Consider the following 20,699-nt stretch of genomic DNA (forward strand, 5'->3'; position numbering starts at 1 on the left):
AATAAATAATCTTAATTAAATAACGAAATAATCATTATTGTGTAAAAAATGAGTATACTTATCTTTTTACAGTATTTTTCATAAAATTACATATTTCTATAAATTCTCAGATATTCTCCTTTCTTTCTATTTCCAATATAAAAAAATCTTCCTCATCCATTATTGACTGGTCTGTTGGTCTAGTGGCCTGTTTGCTGTACCGGAGGTCGTGGGTTCGATTCCCACCCACAACAAATGTTTTTGTAAAATGCACGATTATTTTTTGTATCATCATCATCCTCAGCCTTTAGTCCTCCCACTGCTGGGCATAGGCCTCCCCTTTCTCGTGCCAATTTCTACGGTCATTTTTTTTATGTCTCGGTTTGATTTGCCTACATCACATAGATATTATGTATGTAGTTCTTATGTTTATCAGTTGTCTAGTACTCATAATACAAGCTTTGCTTAGTTTGAGACTAGATGGCGTTGTGTGCAATTTGTTGATACTGTAATATTTCCGAACACGGATCTTAACATCCACCCTCCATAACCTACACCCGTACTTCATATTCATGATTTATAGGCAACATGTTTCAAATTTCGGATCTTAACATCCGCGTTTCACATCCTACATCCGTATTTCATATTCCGGATTTAAGCAACATGTTTCTAAACACGGATTTCGACATCCGCCCTTCACATCCTACATCCGCATTTCATATTCCGGATGTTGGCTCTTCATATGCCCTTTTAGACTGCAGTTCTGTATAAAGGCCTGTCCACACACATGGCACCTATATCGTCTATCGTTCGTGTGTATTCGCATATGGTCTTTCAGAGTTTTCAGGCGCGGGTAGCACTTCTCGCAGACTTTACATTTGAAGTTTCTTTCGCCGGTGTGTGTTGGCATGTGGTTGTTAAGAGCGAAACGTGTGAAGAACTTTTGGCCGCAGCATTGGCATTCGTACCTGAAATTATTAATATTATGATATCGTGTTGCCTTTAATAATAATGACAGACAATCAACTTTTTTTAGGAAGTTATAAATTAGACAGAACTAAGAGCGGCCAAAATAACTTTTCCACGGGAAGCTAAGACCCTATACCGTTTTTTGGAATAGCAAAAAACATAAAACGGACTTCAAATGAAACACTACCAACTGTACCATCTTTGTAACAACATACCATGTTTCTAGCACATAAAATTTCTTATTTCTTAAGGCAAACGAAAAAGAAGAATAACAATTGAATACAAAGAATTAACAAGAATTACCCGAAATACTGAGGTAATAAACAAAAACAAGACAAAATATAAATATTATATAAAATTCTCAAGCATTTCGACCCCTTCAAAAAAACTATTTTCTATTCACCCCGTTTTACGGTACTTTAATCTATTAAAAGTAATTATTCTTACCTATAATCCTTGAGATGATCTTTCCGTTTGTGTATAGTGAAAGTCCGTCGCGTTTCGAATATTTTGTCACACATGTCGCACGGGAAACTTAATGGTTCTTCACCGTGTACCTGTGAATGAGATATAAGTTTTGATTAACTTCTTATGATGATACGACGGTTTACTCGAGCGAGCTGGGCCCCGATTCTGCTATTTACAATGAATGACAATTATTGGATTAAAATGAGGCCCTGACGTAGTGACTAATGATTAAGGATTCCAGATGGGACCAATCTAGTCGGTTCTTCTTTAATAAGACTAGTTTTTACCGACGTTTCTGCCTGAGGTGGATTTCGGAGTCGATGAAGAAGAAAAAAAAATAGTAGCTACATTTGTTTTCTTGGAGTTAAAATGAATTAGGACTACATATTTAGCCTTATTTTAGATGACGCACTTGGCGCCGTTAATCCGTGGATGGGTGACCGGTGACCCGTGACCATCTATGTCATAGAAAGTCCGACAACAAGTCATACTTAAAGTAATAACACCCCTCTTTCAACCGCAGTCGGTTACCCCCACTCACCTCGACCAGATGCTTCAACTTCTGCGGGTACGACATGAGTTTGACATCACACTTGGGGCAGTAGACCCTGCCCCGCTTACGATGCACCCTGTCTATATGCAGGTCCCGGTTGTAAAGCGCTTTGAAGACCTTGCCGCAGTCAGGGCAGGGGAAGTCGCCGGCCTCGTGACGCTGTTGGTGCATGACAAAACGACCCTTATCTACGAAACCTAGATGGGGAGAAAATGTGTCAGCGTGTATATGAAGTAGTAGATTTTGTCTGCGAGTTTAGTTTTGGGCTGTTGGTACAAAGGCTAAAAATAGAACGTTTTTGGTTTCTTTAATAATTAAAAAAATAAAATGCGGACGACATCACATACATTGTTCTGACCACAAAGTAAGTTGCTAAAGCACTTGTGTTATGGAATTCAGATACAACGAAGGTACCATAAACACCTAGACCCGAGAGAACGTTTTTGGTTTCTTTAATAATTAATAAAAAAATGCGGATAACACATACACACAGCACTTGTGTTATGGAATTCAGATACAACGAAGGTACCATAAACACCTAGTCCCGAGAAAATCGAGAAATGTGAATTATAACATTGCCCCAACCGGGGATCGGACTCGGGACCTCAGAGCTAGCGACACCTTGCAACCGGTGCGTACGCCACTCGACCACGGACGTCATAAGAAATACTAAAATGTTTCATTCAAATACAATCAAAATCGGTACAGCTGTTTTATAGTTGAAAATTGCATTGTCATCGGATTCGAAGCTACCCTGAAAATTTCAGCTTGCTAGCTTATAGAGAAGTGCCCCAAAATTGAGTTACAAAAATCCAACCGGAACGACAAACAAACAAGAAAGGGAGTGTATAGAAACGTGGGAAAATCAACTAAAGCATTAATGTTTGGGCCACACTAAAGAGTATTGTTTATAATTATCGCGATTATGGACCTTATCCGTAGGTAAAGCCACAACTTAACGAGATAATTTGACAACATTGCCGCTTAACGTTAGGCAATAGCTCAAGTGGCGATAAATAAAAAAATAACTCTATTATTATTGGCTTTAATGAGCATTGACGTTAGCCAGTAGCATAAGAAATTTAATCCTTGTATCGCGGGTCGTTAGACAAACATTCAAGTCACATGCACAAAGACACCCAGACTCAGGACAAGCATTCGTGGATCACACAAATGCTTGTCCTACGGGTTTGGTATGGTGACCTATACCGTTCGGTTTTAATATAGCTATAATAAAATGATACTCACCCAGTCCACAAGTCTCACAAACATAATTACTAAAATGTACATTCATATGTTTATTTAAAGCATGAAAATAAGGGAATATGACATCACAAATTGCGCACTTCGACTCATCCCTAGTCAAACGAAACGGCAACACCGAGTCCTTAAAATCGAAATAATACTTCTTTTTATGTTCGCTAGTGACGTGCCTTTTAAAATCGTCTAAATTATCGATTTTTGTTCCGCATAATCGACAATCGATTCTCGTTAAATCAATTTTTATCATGTTTTTGTGTTCGGTGATTTTGAATTTTTTTGGATGGTGTGCCCTTAGCGTGTGATCTCTTAGTAATGCTGGGTCAGAGAAGGATTGGCCACAGTAGTAGCAGAGGAGGTGGTTGTGTCGACACTTGAAGGGGCAAACGAAGGAGTATTCGACTATTGTCAGTATGTTTGTCTCTGTCATATATGTTGGGTCTCTTTCTCTTATCAGCTGTTGTACTTTCGACATCGGGAGTTCTGGAACAAAGGAGCTTATGATAGTTTATTGATTTTGCAAGGTTTATTCACTTGCTGAAAGTAAGCAAAGCTTGTAAGTATTACAAGTACTAGATTACCATACTTATAAAGTTAATGGTTTTCTAAAGAAGCGTTAAAGAATTTAATCCTTGTATCGCAGTGGTTTCTCAAACAATCAAGTCACATGCACAAAGACACCCAGACTCAGGACAAGCATTCGTGGATCACATAAATGCTTGTCATACGCGGAGATCGAACCCGATATCGGTGCAGTCGAAAAATAGACACATATTATAGATAAATTACACTCAAACACAAGCAATGAACATTTGTCCTGGGTAGGGATCGAACCCACGACCTCTGGTATAGCAGTGAGGGCCACTGACCGCTAGACCAACTGTCGAATCGAAACTAATAGTAATTAATGATACTTAGTTATTATATAATTAATAAAAACTCACTCTTTTTGACTATGACTGGCGGTACTGGTGTAGAGACACGTATTTCCGGTTTCAATTGTTCCTCGTCTATGGGCGGTTGTTTTGTTTTAGCTTCCGTTATGTGTTTTAGCGGGAGATCGTCGTTTGAGTCTTGGTCCATGTCTTCTACTTTGTTATCATAGTCTGAAATGAATTCATGAAACTTTATTCTAGAAAATGCGACTACAAATTAAAACTGCTGAGCCAATCTTGATGACATTTTTAAGTTACCAAATAACAGTTATTTCACGTTAAATGAATAAATAGTCGTAAACATTTACGTGATAACCCTCAGTTTAGACTGGTTTTCAGACTTTCTAGCTTCTAACTACCCGTAACGACTGTCAAAGATGTTTAATTTACGAAAAAAATAGGAGCTCGTTATGACATGAATGGTCACCCACCTACGAACCGACTGCATCAACTTAGCTTAACCCGTGATCGATCAACATATTGCAGTTGAATATGACGTTAAATTGTGGGTCCCAGCTATAATTCATACATTTTTGACAATCGTTACAGGTAGTAGAAGCTTGAAAGTCTGACAACCAGTCTAACCGAAGAGTATCGTGTTGCCCAGGTAACTGGGTTGAGGAGGTCAGATAGGCAGTCGCTCCTTGTAAAACACTGGTACTTAGCTGAATCCGGTTAGACTGGAAGCCGACCCCCAGTTGGGAAAAGGCTAGGCCGATGACGATTTGCACGTCTCGAAAGGACAAAGCAAGGCACTAATTGACACCGACCAACTCTATGTAGCTACATTTTACGTAAATAAAGAATTATTATTATTATTTGATACCTGGTGCGTCGGCGAGGGCATCTGCAGTGTCGTCTATCCCATCTGTTTGGTCCTCCTCGCCGTCAGCGCTGGTGTCTAACGGCTCATTCTTTATGATTTCCACTTCGATCTTCGGCAGGCATTCCATTTGAACATCATCTAGTTGAGTTTCTGTCGAGTCTGAAATTTTGAAGGTAATTTGAACATTAATAGATTTAAAAATCTACAGACCAACGTTTTTTAATGTCACTGCCGTATTTTTTTTGTCAAAATCGGTTCAGTCGTGTAAATAGCAGTAAATTGCATTGTCATTGGGTCTGAAGCGACCATGAAAATTTCAGCCTGCTAGCGTATCGGGAAGTGATTCAAAATTGAGTAGCAAAAAATCCAACCGAAACAACAAGAGAACAAGAAAAGTGAGTGTATAAAAACGCATGTATTTATGGATGTTCTTTCACGCTAAAACCACTGAACGAATTTAGACGAAACTTAGTACACAGATAGTTTATAACCGGGATTAACACATAGGATAGTTTTTATCCCGATTTTTTGTTCACGTGGGATCATTTTCGGGGCACGCGGGCAGCAGCTAGTATTATAATAACTCACCATCACAGTTGGCATCAAATATCTTCATCTTCAGGAAGGACTCCTCACATGTCAGCACTTGTCTTCGGAAGCTGATGGCATCGCGTATCCGAGTGACGCAGGTGGCGCACACTAGTCTCTCCGAGATCGGTCCGTCGAGATGTGATAACTGTTAGTAAATTTATGGCGGATAATATTTACATTTAGATACAAATTATATTATTATGATGAAATAATTGAAACCTGACACATAATGAGAGACTGGCATGAATAGTATGATAATAATAAATGCGGACAACATCACATACATTGTTCTGAACCCAAAGTAAGTTGCTAAAGCACTTGTGTTATGGAATTCAGATACAACGAAGGTACCACAAACACCCAGACCCGAGACAATGTAGAAATAAGAATTTTTACATTGACTCGACCGGGGATCGAACCCGGGACCTCAGAGCTAGCGACACCTTGAAACTGGTGCGTATTTTTTTTAACATTTTTGTAAACAAAATCTTTTGCTGTTGAGCATAAAGAATATTCTAATAATAAACTAATTAACTATTTCTTATGACTGTCTCTAAAAAGATTATGATGTTTCAATTTGCAAAGGACTTTACTTAGAAATTCTAGTTCTATACTCCTACTATCTGTTAAGGTTTTTAAAAAGGTTCTGTGTTTTTTTTTTCTAAAAATTCAGTTAGTTGGTCATCTTAGGGACAGAGTGTAGGAGGTGGGGTACACATTCTAATAAATGGCACTTATAATTTTTTTCATCAATAAAATATTTATAGAAATTTATTTTTTTGGAACTCCAACACCTCATACAGATACCGACCTAAGATTCAGTTAAAAAAATAAATTTGAAGTAAAACAAAAATACAGATTACCAAATATACCACTGCCATGGCTTTCTGCATAGAAATATCAAATTTTCCCAGGACCTAGTCTAAACTCTTATTGGTCCTTCTTTAAGCAACACTTATTTATTTAATCTTTATTTATTTATCAAAAAAACACAAATTTTACAAAAAAAATCAAAGCTCTCCAAACTGTTAAACAGTTTGTTGGTGTAATTAGCGCTCTTAAAACTAAAAACTTTTAACTTATGATAAACTAATAATTTTATAAAACATTTACTCCAATTGTGTATGTATTTAAAAAGGTATACAAATTTTGGTGTCTTTTTATACAAACACAATATTAAATCAAATAAAGAAATGATATTTTTCAGTGGTTTAATTGCTTTGGCAATCTTCATTGTTGTTTTACATTTGTTTTCAATCACAATTGATTTGATAAACTGAGTTTTTAGACAAAAATACTCACGAAGATAGTTTAATTTTTTTAAGTATCAATCCAATGAAGTATTTTTTTCAATGCATACAGAGAATAAACTTTAAAAGTAGAAAGACAAGATTCACACAGGCTATAGATCAAGAACTGACTTCCTTATCATATCCATGCCTTTTATCCTTCCTAAAGCTATCAAGTGTACCATTAATCAGTAAAAAGAAAAACAAAATTAACGAATAATCTAATTAATGTTTACACTCGCATATCGAACCTCTCTACTTCAAAAACAAAAATTACTTACCAATAACCCGAAACTGTCCATAATCATTTCTGAATAAACCTCTTTTTGTCCAAAACTTTCATATTCGAAATTCAAAACACGACATTTCTTAATATTTCCGCAGCATCTACACAGACCAGGATCAATTAAAGGCCCTTTGCTTTTCTGTGTACTCATTTTTAATAATAAGCGTAACTAGAAATGTATTTTACTTAGATAAGTCTATCGGTCACATTTTAAAGATAATTTTATGTGATTATTTACGGTTGCTACAGATTTTTTCACAACAAATTCTCGTTTATAAATAATTACAAACACATCGACTGTGGCTAGATTTTGACAGATATTTTGGCAGTGTTGCCCTCTGTTGCAGTTTAATGTCAAAGTAACTTTTTTTTAACAAGTTGATAACTAAACGCACTGGTACTTTCGAAAATAAATACCTATCATAAAATAATGTAAATAGAATAAACAATTCTTTAGCTAACTCGTTATAATTATAGAAGTTCCAGTTCAAATTATACTTTTCAATTTACGAGACAAAATGAATGCCAGCAGTAGGACGATCTTTTTGGTGCACCTTGGGAGGAGACTCTTCGCAAGAGTAGATAGCAAAACACTGTTATAAAATACTTTCATAATTGTATCTTCTTCTACAACATCGACTATAAGACTGAAAGCCGACGGCAACATAGAACGGCTTCGCTAATGGTGGCCGGCCAGCCTAGGTTGACAATTGCCAAAAGTAAAGTCTGATAGGTAATTAAGAAATTTAACAACATAATCAATTATATTTCATAATATATTTATTGCTATATTTCACGTATTTGCATATTTACAAATAAATAACAAAATTTACTTTTAATATACTCTCAGATAGGACATTGTGCAACAGTAAAAAAAAAAATGGTAGACGAAGTGAATTTGAGGATATTTACATCCAAAATGCAAAGCTATAAACAAAACAGGCGAAGCGTAAGAAAGGAGTTTTTTATGTAACCAAATGACGAGCAACCGAAATTGATTATATTATCAAAGTCATAATGACGAACTACCATGCCACGCGCCGACCTCTACAATATTTTAAAAAAACGACCACTTTGTATTGATCAAATGTTATGTAACTCTTGCTCAAGAAATAAATAATTATACAAATACTAGCTGTTGCCCGCGACTTCGTCCGCGTGGTTAGGAATTTTTGAACGGAAGCCCTCGAAGATGAATAATTTTCCCTGTTTTTTCCACATTTTCCATTGTATCTTCGCTCCTAGTAGTCGCAGCGTGATGGTATGTAGCCTTAAACCTTCCTCAATGACTGGCCTGTTCAACGTATTATTTTTCAATTTGAAATAGTAGTTCCTGAGATTAGCGCGAACAAACAAACAAACTCTTCAGCTTTTTATATTAGACTAGCTGTTGCCCGCGACTTCGTCCCCGTGGGTAGAAGAGATAAGTTATGATTTACATATACGTGCCCTGTTTTTCTTTCACATTTTCCATTGTATCTTCGCTCTTATTAGTCGCAGCGTGATGGTTTATAGCCTTCCTCGTTGAATGGTCCATTCAACACAAAAATATTTTTTCAATTTGGACCAGTTGTTTCTGAGATTAGCGCGTTCAAACAAACAAACAAACTCTTCAGCTTTATATATTAGTATAGATTAGTATAGAAGTATAGATATAGATAATTCTATTTAGAAATATAGTTTAATAATTAACTAAATTAAACTACCTAAATATAATTTCTTAACTCTGTATCTACATAATACATTATTTGTATTAATATTTACACTATTATAATTATACTTAAATTGTATATTATTGCATTGATATCTTATAATCTAAGAAAAATAATTAATTTTCCAATCAAATGCGTTAAAATAAATTACAAAAATCGGTGGACTTATTCGTATTTTGCAAAAGCTATCTAACTTTGCGACTAAGCGACAATTTTTCATTCGCGATTTAACTTTTATGTGACGAATATGTTTGACGTTTTGACAGCTTTTGTATATAAAATGTTAGCTTTTCGCCCGCGCCGATGTCGGTTATATCGCGTTTCCAAGAAAACTCTTCAAAATTCCGCCATAAAAACTATCCTATGTTCTTTCTCAAGGTCAACTCCATCTCTGTACCAAATTTCATTAAAATCCGTTCAGTGGTTTAGACATGAAAGCGTAACGGACAGACAGACAGAGTTACTTTCGCATTTATAATATTAGTAGGGATGACAAACGACCATACTTATTCCTCAGATAGAAGTTGACTGATGATTGAAAAATCGGCTCTAAATCTTATAATATAAATCTGTTTAGTCCGTCACTCGGTTAAAAAAATATATTGAATATGTATATTTCATTCATCACTTTATTAAAGAAGAAATAAGTTAACACATCTTCTTAGTCGTTGCACTCTTGGCAGAGTAGTCGTGGTTGTCATTTCAGCTGTTAGTGTTAACACATCACTTGCTAGTAATAAGCGTACTGGTAAGTGACGTCACACGAGATTCTATTTCATTGTAACCCAAGTATGTACTAGTTGTGTTTTAGTTGTTTAAACTCTGCCATCATCCGAATTATTGCTAAATACATATTAAAAAGAAGATACAACAGTTATTATGCACTTTGCACTGTTATTTCATTATACAGGGTGGAAGGGACGTCATACCGATCCCGTGGTCCAGGGGTTCTGGATATGATTCCAGACCCCCCTGCGTTGAAATTTTTCATCAGTTTGATGAATTGGTTTATTCAAGCGGCTTGCTCGCGACCCCGCATCTGCTTCAGCTCATGATTGAATGATGAATAGAACATTTTGACGTCACTTTCGGTTAGATTTGCGAGAGAGCGATGACCGACGAGTACCTTTACGAATCAGCTGATCGGGAGCAGTTTTAAGTGTTTTATTTACATTGCCTTTTTTCGTGAAAAGGGCTAAATAATGATTAGTCAGGACTCATGTCCAGAACCCCTGCACCACGGGATCGGTATGACGTCCCTTCCACCCTGTACCTAGAGATACAAGATATGTTTTAATTTTAAATGAGAAATCAATAGCCCAATTCTATAATTAGCTTAGAATAATAAATATAAGTATTCTATAATTTAAAGCCTCGATTAAGTCAAATTTATTGCTAAAACTTAAAAACAATTTACCCCAGTGTTGCTATCACTCAGGATAAACCTCCTCCATATCTAAATTCTGGTGTTGCCGCTTCATATGATTTTTCAAATTAAAATTCTGAGTGAAAGACGCATTGCACATAACACAGCGATATTTCTTTTCGTTGCTGTGTGATTGCATATGAACTTTTAACCCTCTTAATCTGGGGTAACTTTTCCCACAGAATTCGCACCTAAAATTCCTTTCCCCAGTGTGTGTTGCCATATGCTCTTTAAGACGTGACGGGAGGTAAAACCTCTTCTCGCATAATTCGCATTGATGTTTGAATATTTTTAAATGGTATCGTCTGTTGTGTTCTCTTAGTGATTTTCGACTATCGTAAGCCCTATCACAGTGCTCGCAAGGAAACATTCTTTGCTCCCCATGCACTTCTATCATATGCCTATAACGTAAAGAATAAGAGAATAAAACCTCATCGCACTTATAACATTGGTAGGCAGGCTCTTTTTTATGCAACTTCGCTTCATGCAAAAACCTACTATGTTTCGATTTGAATATCTTTCCGCAATCTTTACACGGAAAGGACTCTTCGACTTTCTGATGCGTCTTTTGATGAAGTATAAGCATGCGTTCTTCAAAATAATGAGCGCCACAGACATCGCATATGCAAGTACCGAAATGTTCAGCCATATGCTTTTTTAACGCATGAAAAAAACTAAAACTCGAATTGCATTCCGTGCACGTCAAATTAGTAACTGTCAAACGGAATTTTAAAAAGTCATTTGACATATCATATAGAGTTTTCCCGTGCGTCGTAGTGAGGTGACTTTTGAAGATATCGATGTCGTCGAATCGTCTTGGACAGAGTCGACAATCGATTTTGTAAATATCGATTAGAAGGAGTTTTTTATTTGTGATGCAGTTTTTGAATGTTGTCGGGTCGTGTGTTAACGTGTGTTCTCTTAGTTTGTTTGGGTCTGTGAATACTTCGCGACAGTAGATGCAGTAGTAATCACTGAAGGACGTGTCGAAGGGGCAGACGTACGAGTTCTCGACAATAGTGACGGTGTTCGAGAAGGATTTTTGATCGGTATCGATATGTTTCTTTGAATCTTGTATCTGGATGCCGGGTTCTGGAAAATATAATTGATAATGTTATAACAAATAATAATCATCAACTAAATTTGTTTAGGCACTTAAATAGGTCGACAAACTTATAAAATAGAATCTATATGTTGATGACTTATACCAACACAAATTGAATAAATAAACGACTGATATATTTCAGTTATGTATTTGAATTGGTAATCTATTTTTTTATTTTCTTTTTGACTGCCATACTGGGGGACATGGGTTCGATTCCCGCCCAGTACTTTTGTTTGATGAGCACAACCATTTGTTCTGTGTCTGGCTGTAATTTATCTATATTATGTATGTATTTAGAAATATATAAGTATGTTTATCAGTTGTCTAGTACTCATAATACAAGTTTTGCTTAGTTTGAGACTAGATGGCGTAGTGTGAAAGTTGTAGAATATTATATTAAATTATTTATCTTTATCCAATCCTGTATTTATGTAATGTGCAGTAAAGAATATTGTATTCTATGGTCACATACCCATTTCTTCTTCTTCATTGCTTCTCAACTTGCGTCTCGATATCTTCTCCGTATAAGTTCCGTTGGTTTTCCGTTTGCTTGTCTTTGTTCTAATTTTCTTTTTCGTTTTTGGAGATTTCTTCGGTTTTGGTTGCGGCTCGCTCTTTATGCTGTCGGCGTCTATAAAGGAATAACTCAAAATAAATACTTTTAATCTATACTTGACAAATATTCCACAAATCAGATACACAAAGATCCCAGAATCACATAAACTCTTGTCCTACGCGGGAATCGAACCCGCGACACGTCCTGTACAGCAGGTTTGGCGTGGTGACTTCAACCACTCTGCTATCTCTGATGTACATATATTTCTGGCAAGTTTCAAACCCATACTGTTAATTCTTCTTGTGTTGTTATGGCAAAAGACCGATATATTGACATCTTTATTATGAGCAAGTGCTAAGAGCAAAGTGGCGCCTTGGAAGCGTGCTGGGCCCATAGCCTGATGAATTTATTTATTGTTAAATTGTTAATTAAATAAAGAAATAATAAAATTGAACTCGTGGTAACCACGGAATTATAGACAGTGTATCATAGAGTATCACCACAGACTAAATACAATCATAGTTGGCGAGAATTTTCAAATTATTAGTTCAACAGATTTGAAGCACTCACGTCATTGTCTCTTGTAAAAAGGGTCTGAGGGCTAAAATTCAAATATTTGTTCTCAATAAACTTAAACTTTGCCTTACCATGGTCATCGAGGTCCACACCATGGCCATCATCCTCTAGAACATTGTTTACTTCTGCTTCTTCTTCTATCTTCTGTGTACACTCTTCTAACTCTATCTTAACTTCTGTTTCGCACTTCAAATCTTCTTGTTGATCATTTATGTTCACTGTAATCATTGGTATCAAATTAATAGCTGTTCGCTCGCTTGGATGTTGGTTATAACAGTAAAAGCTTAAAAAAAATTGTATGAGAATCGAAAATTCTGTGTGTTTATTCAAAGCGTGAGCTACCTTCATACCAAATTTCATCGAAATCGATACAGCCGTTTCGGAGTGAAGAAGTAACACACAAATATACCCACATCCTTAATATAAGTGTTATTGGTGTATGATTATAATTTAAACATTTTTTGTACACTTTGGTGTGTCATTATAATTTAACTGGTTTTTGTCACCTCCACGCTCTTGCTCGGCTCCAATAGACGGACTGCAGTCTTTAATGAGTCAAACAGACACATACCTTCGTGAACCTGTATACTGGCGTTGAGCAGTCTCTCCTCACACTGCAGCACCTGGTGGCGGAAGGCGCGCGCGTCCCTCAGCCGCACCACGCACGTCGCGCAGATCACGCGCTCGCTCTCCGGACCCTCTAGGTGAGAGAGCTGCAGAGACAGTTATAAATTGGTGACTATTGGTCTAACAAGATAAATTAAAAAATAATTAAAACCTTCAGTTAAAAAATTCAACACCTAAAGTGTTAAATGGCTAATCCGAGTTTTATTAAACACGTCTAAGAACAATCGCAAATAATTCACCTTTAACAGATAAAGTAAATTGAAACCGCTCAACCTGTTCAGGAACTATGCTAGCAGAGGAGATTCAAAGAAGGCAGACAGGCTAAAGACATATAAAATGACTATGATTTAATTATTGTATGCCTAAATAGGCTGATTGTAGTACTGAACACCTGTAACCTACTCAATCAACACAACAAAGATACTTTGACTTTGACTAAAAGAAGACAGACACAACAACGTTTTGAACTCTTCTATTTGTATAGGGAGTTCAAAATATTACAAACTAGGGCAATAAGCACAGAATAAACTGACACAGGCGAGTGAGGAAACCCAACACCAAATTATTAAACTACCCTTTTACAAAGTAAATGTATAATCACTCGATCAAAGGCCTTGTGGAAGGCACACATTTTCTGTTCCAAATAATAAAAATCATAAAAAAAACATAATCACCTAGTCTTAGCAGGAAATATGACATGTATGATGGATTAATTAAGGGCTTGTGACCTTGCAGAAAGTGGTATGCATTGGGTTATTTTATCTATACTAATATATAAAGCTCAAGAGTTTGTTTGTTTGTTCAAACGCGCTAATCTCAGAAACTACTGGTCCAAATTGAAAAAATCTTTTTGTTTTAAAAAGACCATTCAACGAGGAAGGCTTTAGGCTATAAACCATCACGCTGCGACTAATAGGAGCGAAGATTCAATGGAAAAAGTGAAAAAAAACAGGGCAGGTTATGTAAATCATTACTTATCTCTTCTACCCACGGGGACGAAGTCGCAGGCAACAGCTAGTACTTAATAATTTACTTTTTGGTAGCAGTTTAATTCCTTTCTGTGGACTGTCTGTCTCCCTGTCCCCAGCCAGAATGAAAATGCCTGAACTTAACAATCCAACAGACAATAATATTGTTACAGTGAGTACATAACATAGTAATTGAAAATCTAAGGAACTTTAAATACATTTTAGATATACGTATTTTAAAGCCTACTCTGATTTTCTCCAGCCTTCGATGTCACAGAAAATATACTGCGCCAACCGTCCCTTCCCAGATTTTTTTATAAGTCCAATGGTGGTCCCACTTTTGAAATAAAAGTAATGTTCCTATGTTACTTATTACCCAGTTTCATCTATGCAGGTTCTCGCCTAGGTATATACTAAATACAACGCGAAAATCGGACCAACAAGCCACTATTCAAAAGGAGCATAAACTGCAATCTATTTAAGTCAATGTATTTACATAACAGTGCTATAATCTTGGCAGGAATACTAAGTACAATATAATTAATTTCACAACACACATTCTGTGTAAAATTATTAATGATATATCTTAAATAATTACCAATGACTAATCGTATTAAAATGCGTGCCAAAAACGTTTCCTTCGCACGTTAGGTGTAGGAATACTGATTTTAAGTGTGTTTTATTTGATTATCTTGTTTGGAAACCATGTTTTAGGTATATTAAATGATGTTTTAAAACATTACTTACCATTAAACCAAAGCAATCGACGAATATTTCTGAATAAACCTCCCTTTGGCCAAGCCATTCGTATTCGGCATTTAAAATGCGACATTTCTTCAGAGATCCACAACATCGACACAAGCCAGGGTCCACGATAGGGCCCTTGGGTTTATTAGCACTCATTTTGAATCCAAATAAAAATATTTACATAAATAAGCGATCCGTCAGGTCAACAGCCGTCAATAACTATGACATTTTGACAAACATGTCAAAGCGATTGTACGATCGACTTTTGACTGCAATAGCGATGGGTGCGTTCCTCCTATGTTTTATCGATGAAACTAAACGCATTTAGAGTTTTACATTTACTACTCGACAACAGATGGCGCTATTTTCTTAAATTGTTTTACGGTTTCTGCAATAGATAAAGGGCATTCTTTCATTTGTTATTCTTATTATTCTTGTTGTTCTTATTATCTTGTACCCGGACCGTAGCGTAGTAACCGCATTGCCTAGACCTATTTTAGTCACCATAAGTGTCTAAAAGTCTAGATGTATATATAGATTTTAAATAATGAGGAAAAGGAAAGACGTATGACAATAAAAGTCGCACTTCCCATTCATTATAATATCATGTATTTCCACAATACACTTATTTGTAAAATGACATTAAAAAGTTTATGCGTCAATTTGCGCTTTTACTAAGTGTAATCAGTTCTAAACATTCATATTATATATTTTATTACATGTAAAAGTTTTCGTACATTAACAAAGAGTATTAAAGACGTACTGGGTTGATCCCAAATTGTTTACATTAAATATTTAGAAAAAAGAAATATAGATTTCTCACATTGATTTACACAATAAGTAAAGTTATTAATAATACCTTGAGCTACAATATTTGAGTTTATAATACGATTAATTGTACCACTCATTTATATAGAATATTACAATCAATATGAGAATGAATTCTACAAAATTGTGTATTCATATATTAAGAATTTTGTTTACAAATTCATAAACGTATCCATAGTACATATAACAGATCTTATTTCTAATTTAATTAATATCAATTCGGTATGTCTTATGTAATACTGAAATTTTTTACATGCTTGAGCTACATTTTGTAAAATGCGTGAGATGTTGCATGTATTTGGCGCCATTTTAGTTTTTTTGAATCTCATTCTTTTAATAATAATTGAACGGCTCGTTATATTTCATGCATGTTCTTGGTATTTAGACGGACTTTCAAAAAAGCTGGCGTATTTCAATACTTATCCATTCACAAGAAATTATTAGAACAGATTTTCTTCAAATTATTGTTTTTGCCGAAATTCGTAGAAACGTCCATTATTGAAATTTCAAATAAAAGGTCGAAATATCAGACGTTGCACATGTCACACATGCGTTTTGATAAGTTTTGAGACTTTAAATTCAGTCTTGCTCAAAAATACCCTGTGTTATGATTAACACACACATTTATCACAATAAATTTTGCAGACTTCAGTTCTAATCGGGGTTCTCGGTATTAAATACGTCTTTTTTTACATTTAATTTTATATTTTTGTTCCATTAACTCTCAAAATTTAAGTATTTGGCGCGTCCTTTAAACTGTTTAATTCTTTTATTTATATTGATTGTGTATTACAAATAATTAGGTAGCTTTATCGGTATAAAAGTTATTGAATCACTTTTTCTCAGTTATTGTTTTGTGTTACATTTGAGCATAGCTTTATAAAGACAGTTTAGTCAACTTCCTCAGTAATAGGTTCCCCTGTTACAGAATCTAAATTATCCGCGCTATTCATAGACTTCTGATATGTCAAGAAAGCTCTGATGAGTAGCTGTCGTTTGTCACCCTCCGATATTTTGTTACTACGAATCATTTCACCAAGGCCACTCAATCTTTCCCACACGATTGATTTGACAGCAAACGCTGAGATCTCAGCATTTTCCTCGAACATACGCCAGGTCGGTATGCCAATTTGTGGAATGATGCGGTATACCGGTTGGCAAACTGAATCTATTTTATAATTGAGCAACGACAGCGTTGTCTCATACATATTCTTGTATCTTATGTATTCAAGTTCGTAAGTTACGTCTGGTAGCAAGCTGTGGAATTGTCTGACCTCCCAATGGCCTATGTTAATCGGAGTCCACATTATATGGAGGCGGTGCTGGCGATCTTCCATCTGCCATTGTATCTTGAGCTCATCTATGTCAGTAGACTTGATATAATCTGACAAATCGACGAAGAATACACGCTGTAACTTAATAACTTCGTCTCTTGGAGATGGTACACTGCCATCTCTATTTGATGATCTTTTTAGATCAGGTAAAGTTGCCATCACGTACAGGAATTGTTGTTTTACCTTCTTGTATATGTCTTCGGTGAAGTATGAGTCTTCTTTGAGATCTGCTTCGCTTAAAAGTGTGTTGTTGTCTTCGAATATATACCAGAGAGACCGAAGAGCTTCAACGGACTTTGCTGCGTAGTCGGCACTCTCGTAGTTCAAACAATTTTCATTACTTGAAATAATACTCCCCATTTTATCAAACGTCTCAGCCATTATCATCTGATTGACTATTATATCTTTCTTTATAAATTCAAAGAGACCCCTCATTTTGATTTCTTGTTGTTGTTTTAATACGGATATGTTTATTTAGGAGGACGTATGTTGTTGAATTAAAATTATTTGATCACAAAGTTCAGAACACTTCACAGCACTCTATTTATATCAGATCAGACGGTTTTGTTTGGATTTGATATGACAACAATGTTAAGATTCACCCTCTCGTACTTAATCTCATTAAAATATCAATGTGTAAAGGGGCAGGTACTTTCAAGGAACGTGTCCTCTCGAGTGGTCTCTGATATAAAAAGGTAGATATAGTTTCAAAAATCGATAGCTGCAAACTTATGCGCATGTCCCAACACTAGCGCTCGAAAGACAACCGCACTTGACTGTACTAAAGCAACGCTTGCCCGATGGCGTCGTCTTGCGTTTGTTTGATTGAAACAAATAGTTTTACACAGAATTCGCTTAATAATCTCAGTTAGTTGTTATAGAATAGTATGTTAAGTTTATTTACCGCGAAATTAAGTTAGTTAAACGTGATAATGGATACGAAAAATACGGATTGGCGAGCCGGGCCGAATGTTTGTCGTTGTTGCTTGACTGAAGGATGTTACAAAGACATTTCTACCGAATATTTCTGGATGGGGAAGCGGGAAGTGTACGCAGAAATGCTTTCGGATACCCTCAACTTATCTGTAAGTATAATTCTAAATCAATTATCGCGTCAATCTTTGTGAAGACGCCACGGCATCCATTTTCTTGGCTAAACAAGTTTTGCTGTAATCCGGCCAAGTTGGAAAGTCTCTTGTGTTGTTGTGATTCCTCCTTGATTGGAGCTCTTCTATTTGGCTGGTTTTGAAAATCGATGAAGGCTCGAAAGGTACAGACCTTCTTGGGAGGCCTGTGTATTATTACTTCGAGCAAACTTATAAAATTTGTTATGTTGGCTGACTAACAAGAATATCGTAATAAAAATGTTTTGAGATGCTAATATTATGTTTATTATTGTTTTAAACCAAGGTCTTTCACACATATTGTCTTAAAAACAAGATAGTTATTGATTTTTATCAGGAAATTGTGTTTCTAATGTTTCTTTTTTTTTATTAAACAGCTGATATTTTTTCAAAGCTTATAAAGAAGTCAAAAAAACTTTTGAAACTGGTTTATTTAATTATTGAATAGTACAAAAAAATATGTTTTCATTATCATACATTGTATAAAAATTATTAAAGATAGACACACATTTTCATAAAAACAATATAGCTATTGATTTTTATTATGAAATGTGTGTAATGTTTGTTTATTTTTATTAAACAGCTGATTAGAAAAAAGGCATTGCTGATAGTAAAATAAAAAAAGCTTTTAAATATGACTAAGCTTTAATTATTGAAAGTTAAAAAAAAACCATTATTCATATACACGGTGATTTTTAGTTGTCTTACAAAAGCAGCCCAGTTCATGTATCCGACGTAAAATACCCCTAGGCGCGATTATTATTTTATCATCAACTAAGATAATAAGTACGAAGAAAATTAAACAAGAGAAATCTGAAATATACTCTTAAAAATGATAAAAACGTCGCCCCCCGCGCCCCTCACCATTGTTACAAGGCTCGGACCGCGCTTGCAACAGAGCTGTGTTTCTAAAAAACTATGAATTGCATCATAACATTGAATAAAAATAGCATTTAATTTTTTTTCAAATCTCATAAATACCTATTTTTTATCATGAAAGTGTTCTAGTCATTGGATACATGAACTGGGCTGCTTTTGTAAGAAATCACGGTGTATACATTAAAAAAAATATTAAATGTTTTGTTTGTAATTATTTCCTCAAGGCAATAACATACTAATTACGTTTGTTGCAATCGAAGGATCGAAAAAAAACCGAAATGATTTTAAAACTATTTAATTAATGAAAATGAAATTACAAAATTAACCCTATGGAATAACCATTCCACTTCGAAGTAGGAATATGGAATGAATATTCTTACAAAATTATGGTACTAAGATCAACTTCAATTGACGTCAAAGATGCAGCAGCGTCCTAGTTTAATATAATCAATAACTATTGCTTCATGTGCAACATCAGCGACCTTCATATGTCGGCCGGATATAATTCCTCCCCTCTTAGAACGGCGACTATTTTAGCACGTTTAGTGAAAATGTTGCCGGAATATCCTCGGGATTCTTATTTCCTTCCAGAATTATTACCGGGGGTTGCTGGTCCTTTTTCGTAGTTTTCTTACATTTGAATAGGTAGCGTCTGCTTATTGCGATGATGATGGTTATGCCTGCAGCCAACAAAACTCCGTAGAATGGGATTGTGGTGTGGTAAAGGGTGTCCATTTGCGGCTGGTCCAGGTGAACAGGAGTCTGTAGTGTAATTTTATCTTGGACGCTGTGTAGCCCTTGGAGGTCGATAGAATTCAAATTGACGTGGGTAGCAGCGGCGGCATGTTTCTCTGCGTTGTATGGTATTTTCATTAGTTTTAGTGGTTGTCCTTTAATTTCATTGTAGTCATTTGAGATTGTAAATTCTTCCGATTTCAGGCGGCATCCAACGGGAATTGTAGCAAGGTAACTGCCCTGGAGCGATGTGTAGTCTCTCTGGTTGCAGATTAGTTGTGCTTTCGTTTCGTGAGGAAAGGACAATACATAGTGTTGGTCATCCAATTTTTCCATAGCTTCGGTCGTTAAAGTTACTGTGGTGAAATGACATGATTCCTGTAAAACTTGGTTTGTAATTAACTCCTGGATACAATCGGCTTTGGTCCGGATCTGATGAGCTACTCCTTTCTCACAGAGGTACCAGTTATTCAACTTCGGGCATTCAGCCTCTATGTACACATATGACATCTCGTTAGTTGCAAGGAATGGGAAGGTTGGGATAAGAGCCTGTGCATGTTTGTTAGGTACTACTGAAAGTTTATAAAAATCATAGCTATTTTTAGAGAAAATTGGAAATTTAAAAATGAAAACTATCTTCTTGTCTACGTAATATGATCCTGGCTTAATAATATCATAATATTCCCTAAGTTCTAAATCTAAAAGTTCCCCTTCTGCGTAAATATCCTTAAGTTTCTTAATCATAGATTCTAATACTTTTATATCTATCATAGAATGGTGCGTGCTAGACGCGCGAATAAATGCTAAACTATTCTCTATCCTAATTAATTCTTGATCTAAGTCTTCTACATTATCGTTGATGACTTCTAGAAGTTGAGCAAACTGAGCGTATTTGATTAGGCTATTTTCTCTAACTGAGTTACTCT

General features: G+C 35.6%; 3 protein-coding genes across 14 annotated transcripts in view; 1 reads left to right on the top strand and 2 right to left on the bottom strand.

Moving 5' to 3' along the window:
* Nucleotides 1-284: 284 nt before the first annotated feature.
* Nucleotides 285-7,945, bottom strand: LOC113505447 (zinc finger protein 260-like). The gene is made up of 8 exons (XM_026888137.1): nucleotides 7,152-7,945; nucleotides 5,579-5,726; nucleotides 4,991-5,149; nucleotides 4,174-4,335; nucleotides 3,218-3,712; nucleotides 1,958-2,166; nucleotides 1,396-1,505; nucleotides 285-947 (listed from the first exon to the last, which is right to left on the bottom strand). Exons 1-8 carry the CDS (start codon nucleotides 7,305-7,307, stop codon nucleotides 683-685), a joined length of 1,704 nt encoding a protein of 567 aa, XP_026743938.1. The 5' UTR covers nucleotides 7,308-7,945; the 3' UTR covers nucleotides 285-682.
* Nucleotides 7,946-10,123: 2,178 nt separating this feature from the next.
* LOC113505450 (oocyte zinc finger protein XlCOF6-like) lies at nucleotides 10,124-15,408 on the bottom strand. Of its 2 annotated transcripts, none has more exons than XM_026888142.1 (5): nucleotides 14,874-15,408; nucleotides 13,103-13,244; nucleotides 12,604-12,749; nucleotides 11,872-12,025; nucleotides 10,124-11,386 (listed from the first exon to the last, which is right to left on the bottom strand). In XM_026888142.1, exons 1-5 carry the CDS (start codon nucleotides 15,027-15,029, stop codon nucleotides 10,299-10,301), a joined length of 1,686 nt encoding a protein of 561 aa, XP_026743943.1. In that variant the 5' UTR covers nucleotides 15,030-15,408; the 3' UTR covers nucleotides 10,124-10,298. The 2 variants fall into 2 exon arrangements, with proteins under 2 accessions (XP_026743943.1, XP_026743942.1); XM_026888141.1 differs by having other exon boundaries at nucleotides 11,872-12,030; nucleotides 12,603-12,749.
* Nucleotides 15,409-17,806: 2,398 nt separating this feature from the next.
* The window catches only part of LOC113505446 (zinc finger protein 287-like), a 53,886-nt gene continuing 50,993 nt past the window's right edge, over nucleotides 17,807-20,699 (top strand). For 5 of the 11 annotated variants that reach the window (XM_026888128.1, XM_026888131.1, XM_026888134.1 and 2 more), the window contains exon 1: nucleotides 17,811-18,120. In XM_026888128.1, coding sequence (XP_026743929.1) covers nucleotides 17,968-18,120 — 153 coding nt within the window. In that variant the 5' untranslated portion in view covers nucleotides 17,811-17,967. Of the gene's footprint in view, nucleotides 18,121-20,699 lie in introns of all 11 variants that reach the window. The other 6 variants (XM_026888126.1, XM_026888127.1, XM_026888125.1 and 3 more) reach the window with 6 other exon arrangements.

Source organism: Trichoplusia ni, chromosome 26 (assembly GCF_003590095.1).
Source record: "Trichoplusia ni isolate ovarian cell line Hi5 chromosome 26, tn1, whole genome shotgun sequence".
Taxonomy (NCBI): domain Eukaryota; kingdom Metazoa; phylum Arthropoda; class Insecta; order Lepidoptera; family Noctuidae; genus Trichoplusia; species Trichoplusia ni.

Bases quoted from the DNA above. Each gene is read 5' to 3' on its own strand.
- LOC113505450 (XM_026888141.1), bottom strand. From the start codon at position 15,029: ATGAGTGCTAATAAACCCAAGGGCCCTATCGTGGACCCTGGCTTGTGT. The intron at 13,245-14,873 runs GTAAGTAATGTT...CTGTCTCTGCAG, and splicing joins TCGATTGCTTTGGTTTAATG to CTCTCTCACCTAGAGGGTCC. The intron at 12,750-13,102 runs GTATGTGTCTGT...CAATGATTACAG, and splicing joins CAGTATACAGGTTCACGAAG to TGAACATAAATGATCAACAA.
- LOC113505447 (XM_026888137.1), bottom strand. From the start codon at position 7,307: ATGAGTACACAGAAAAGCAAAGGGCCTTTAATTGATCCTGGTCTGTGT. The intron at 5,727-7,151 runs GTAAGTAATTTT...ATTTACTAACAG, and splicing joins TGGACAGTTTCGGGTTATTG to TTATCACATCTCGACGGACC. The intron at 3,713-4,173 runs GTGAGTTTTTAT...CCTTTGTTCCAG, and splicing joins GCCAGTCATAGTCAAAAAGA to AACTCCCGATGTCGAAAGTA.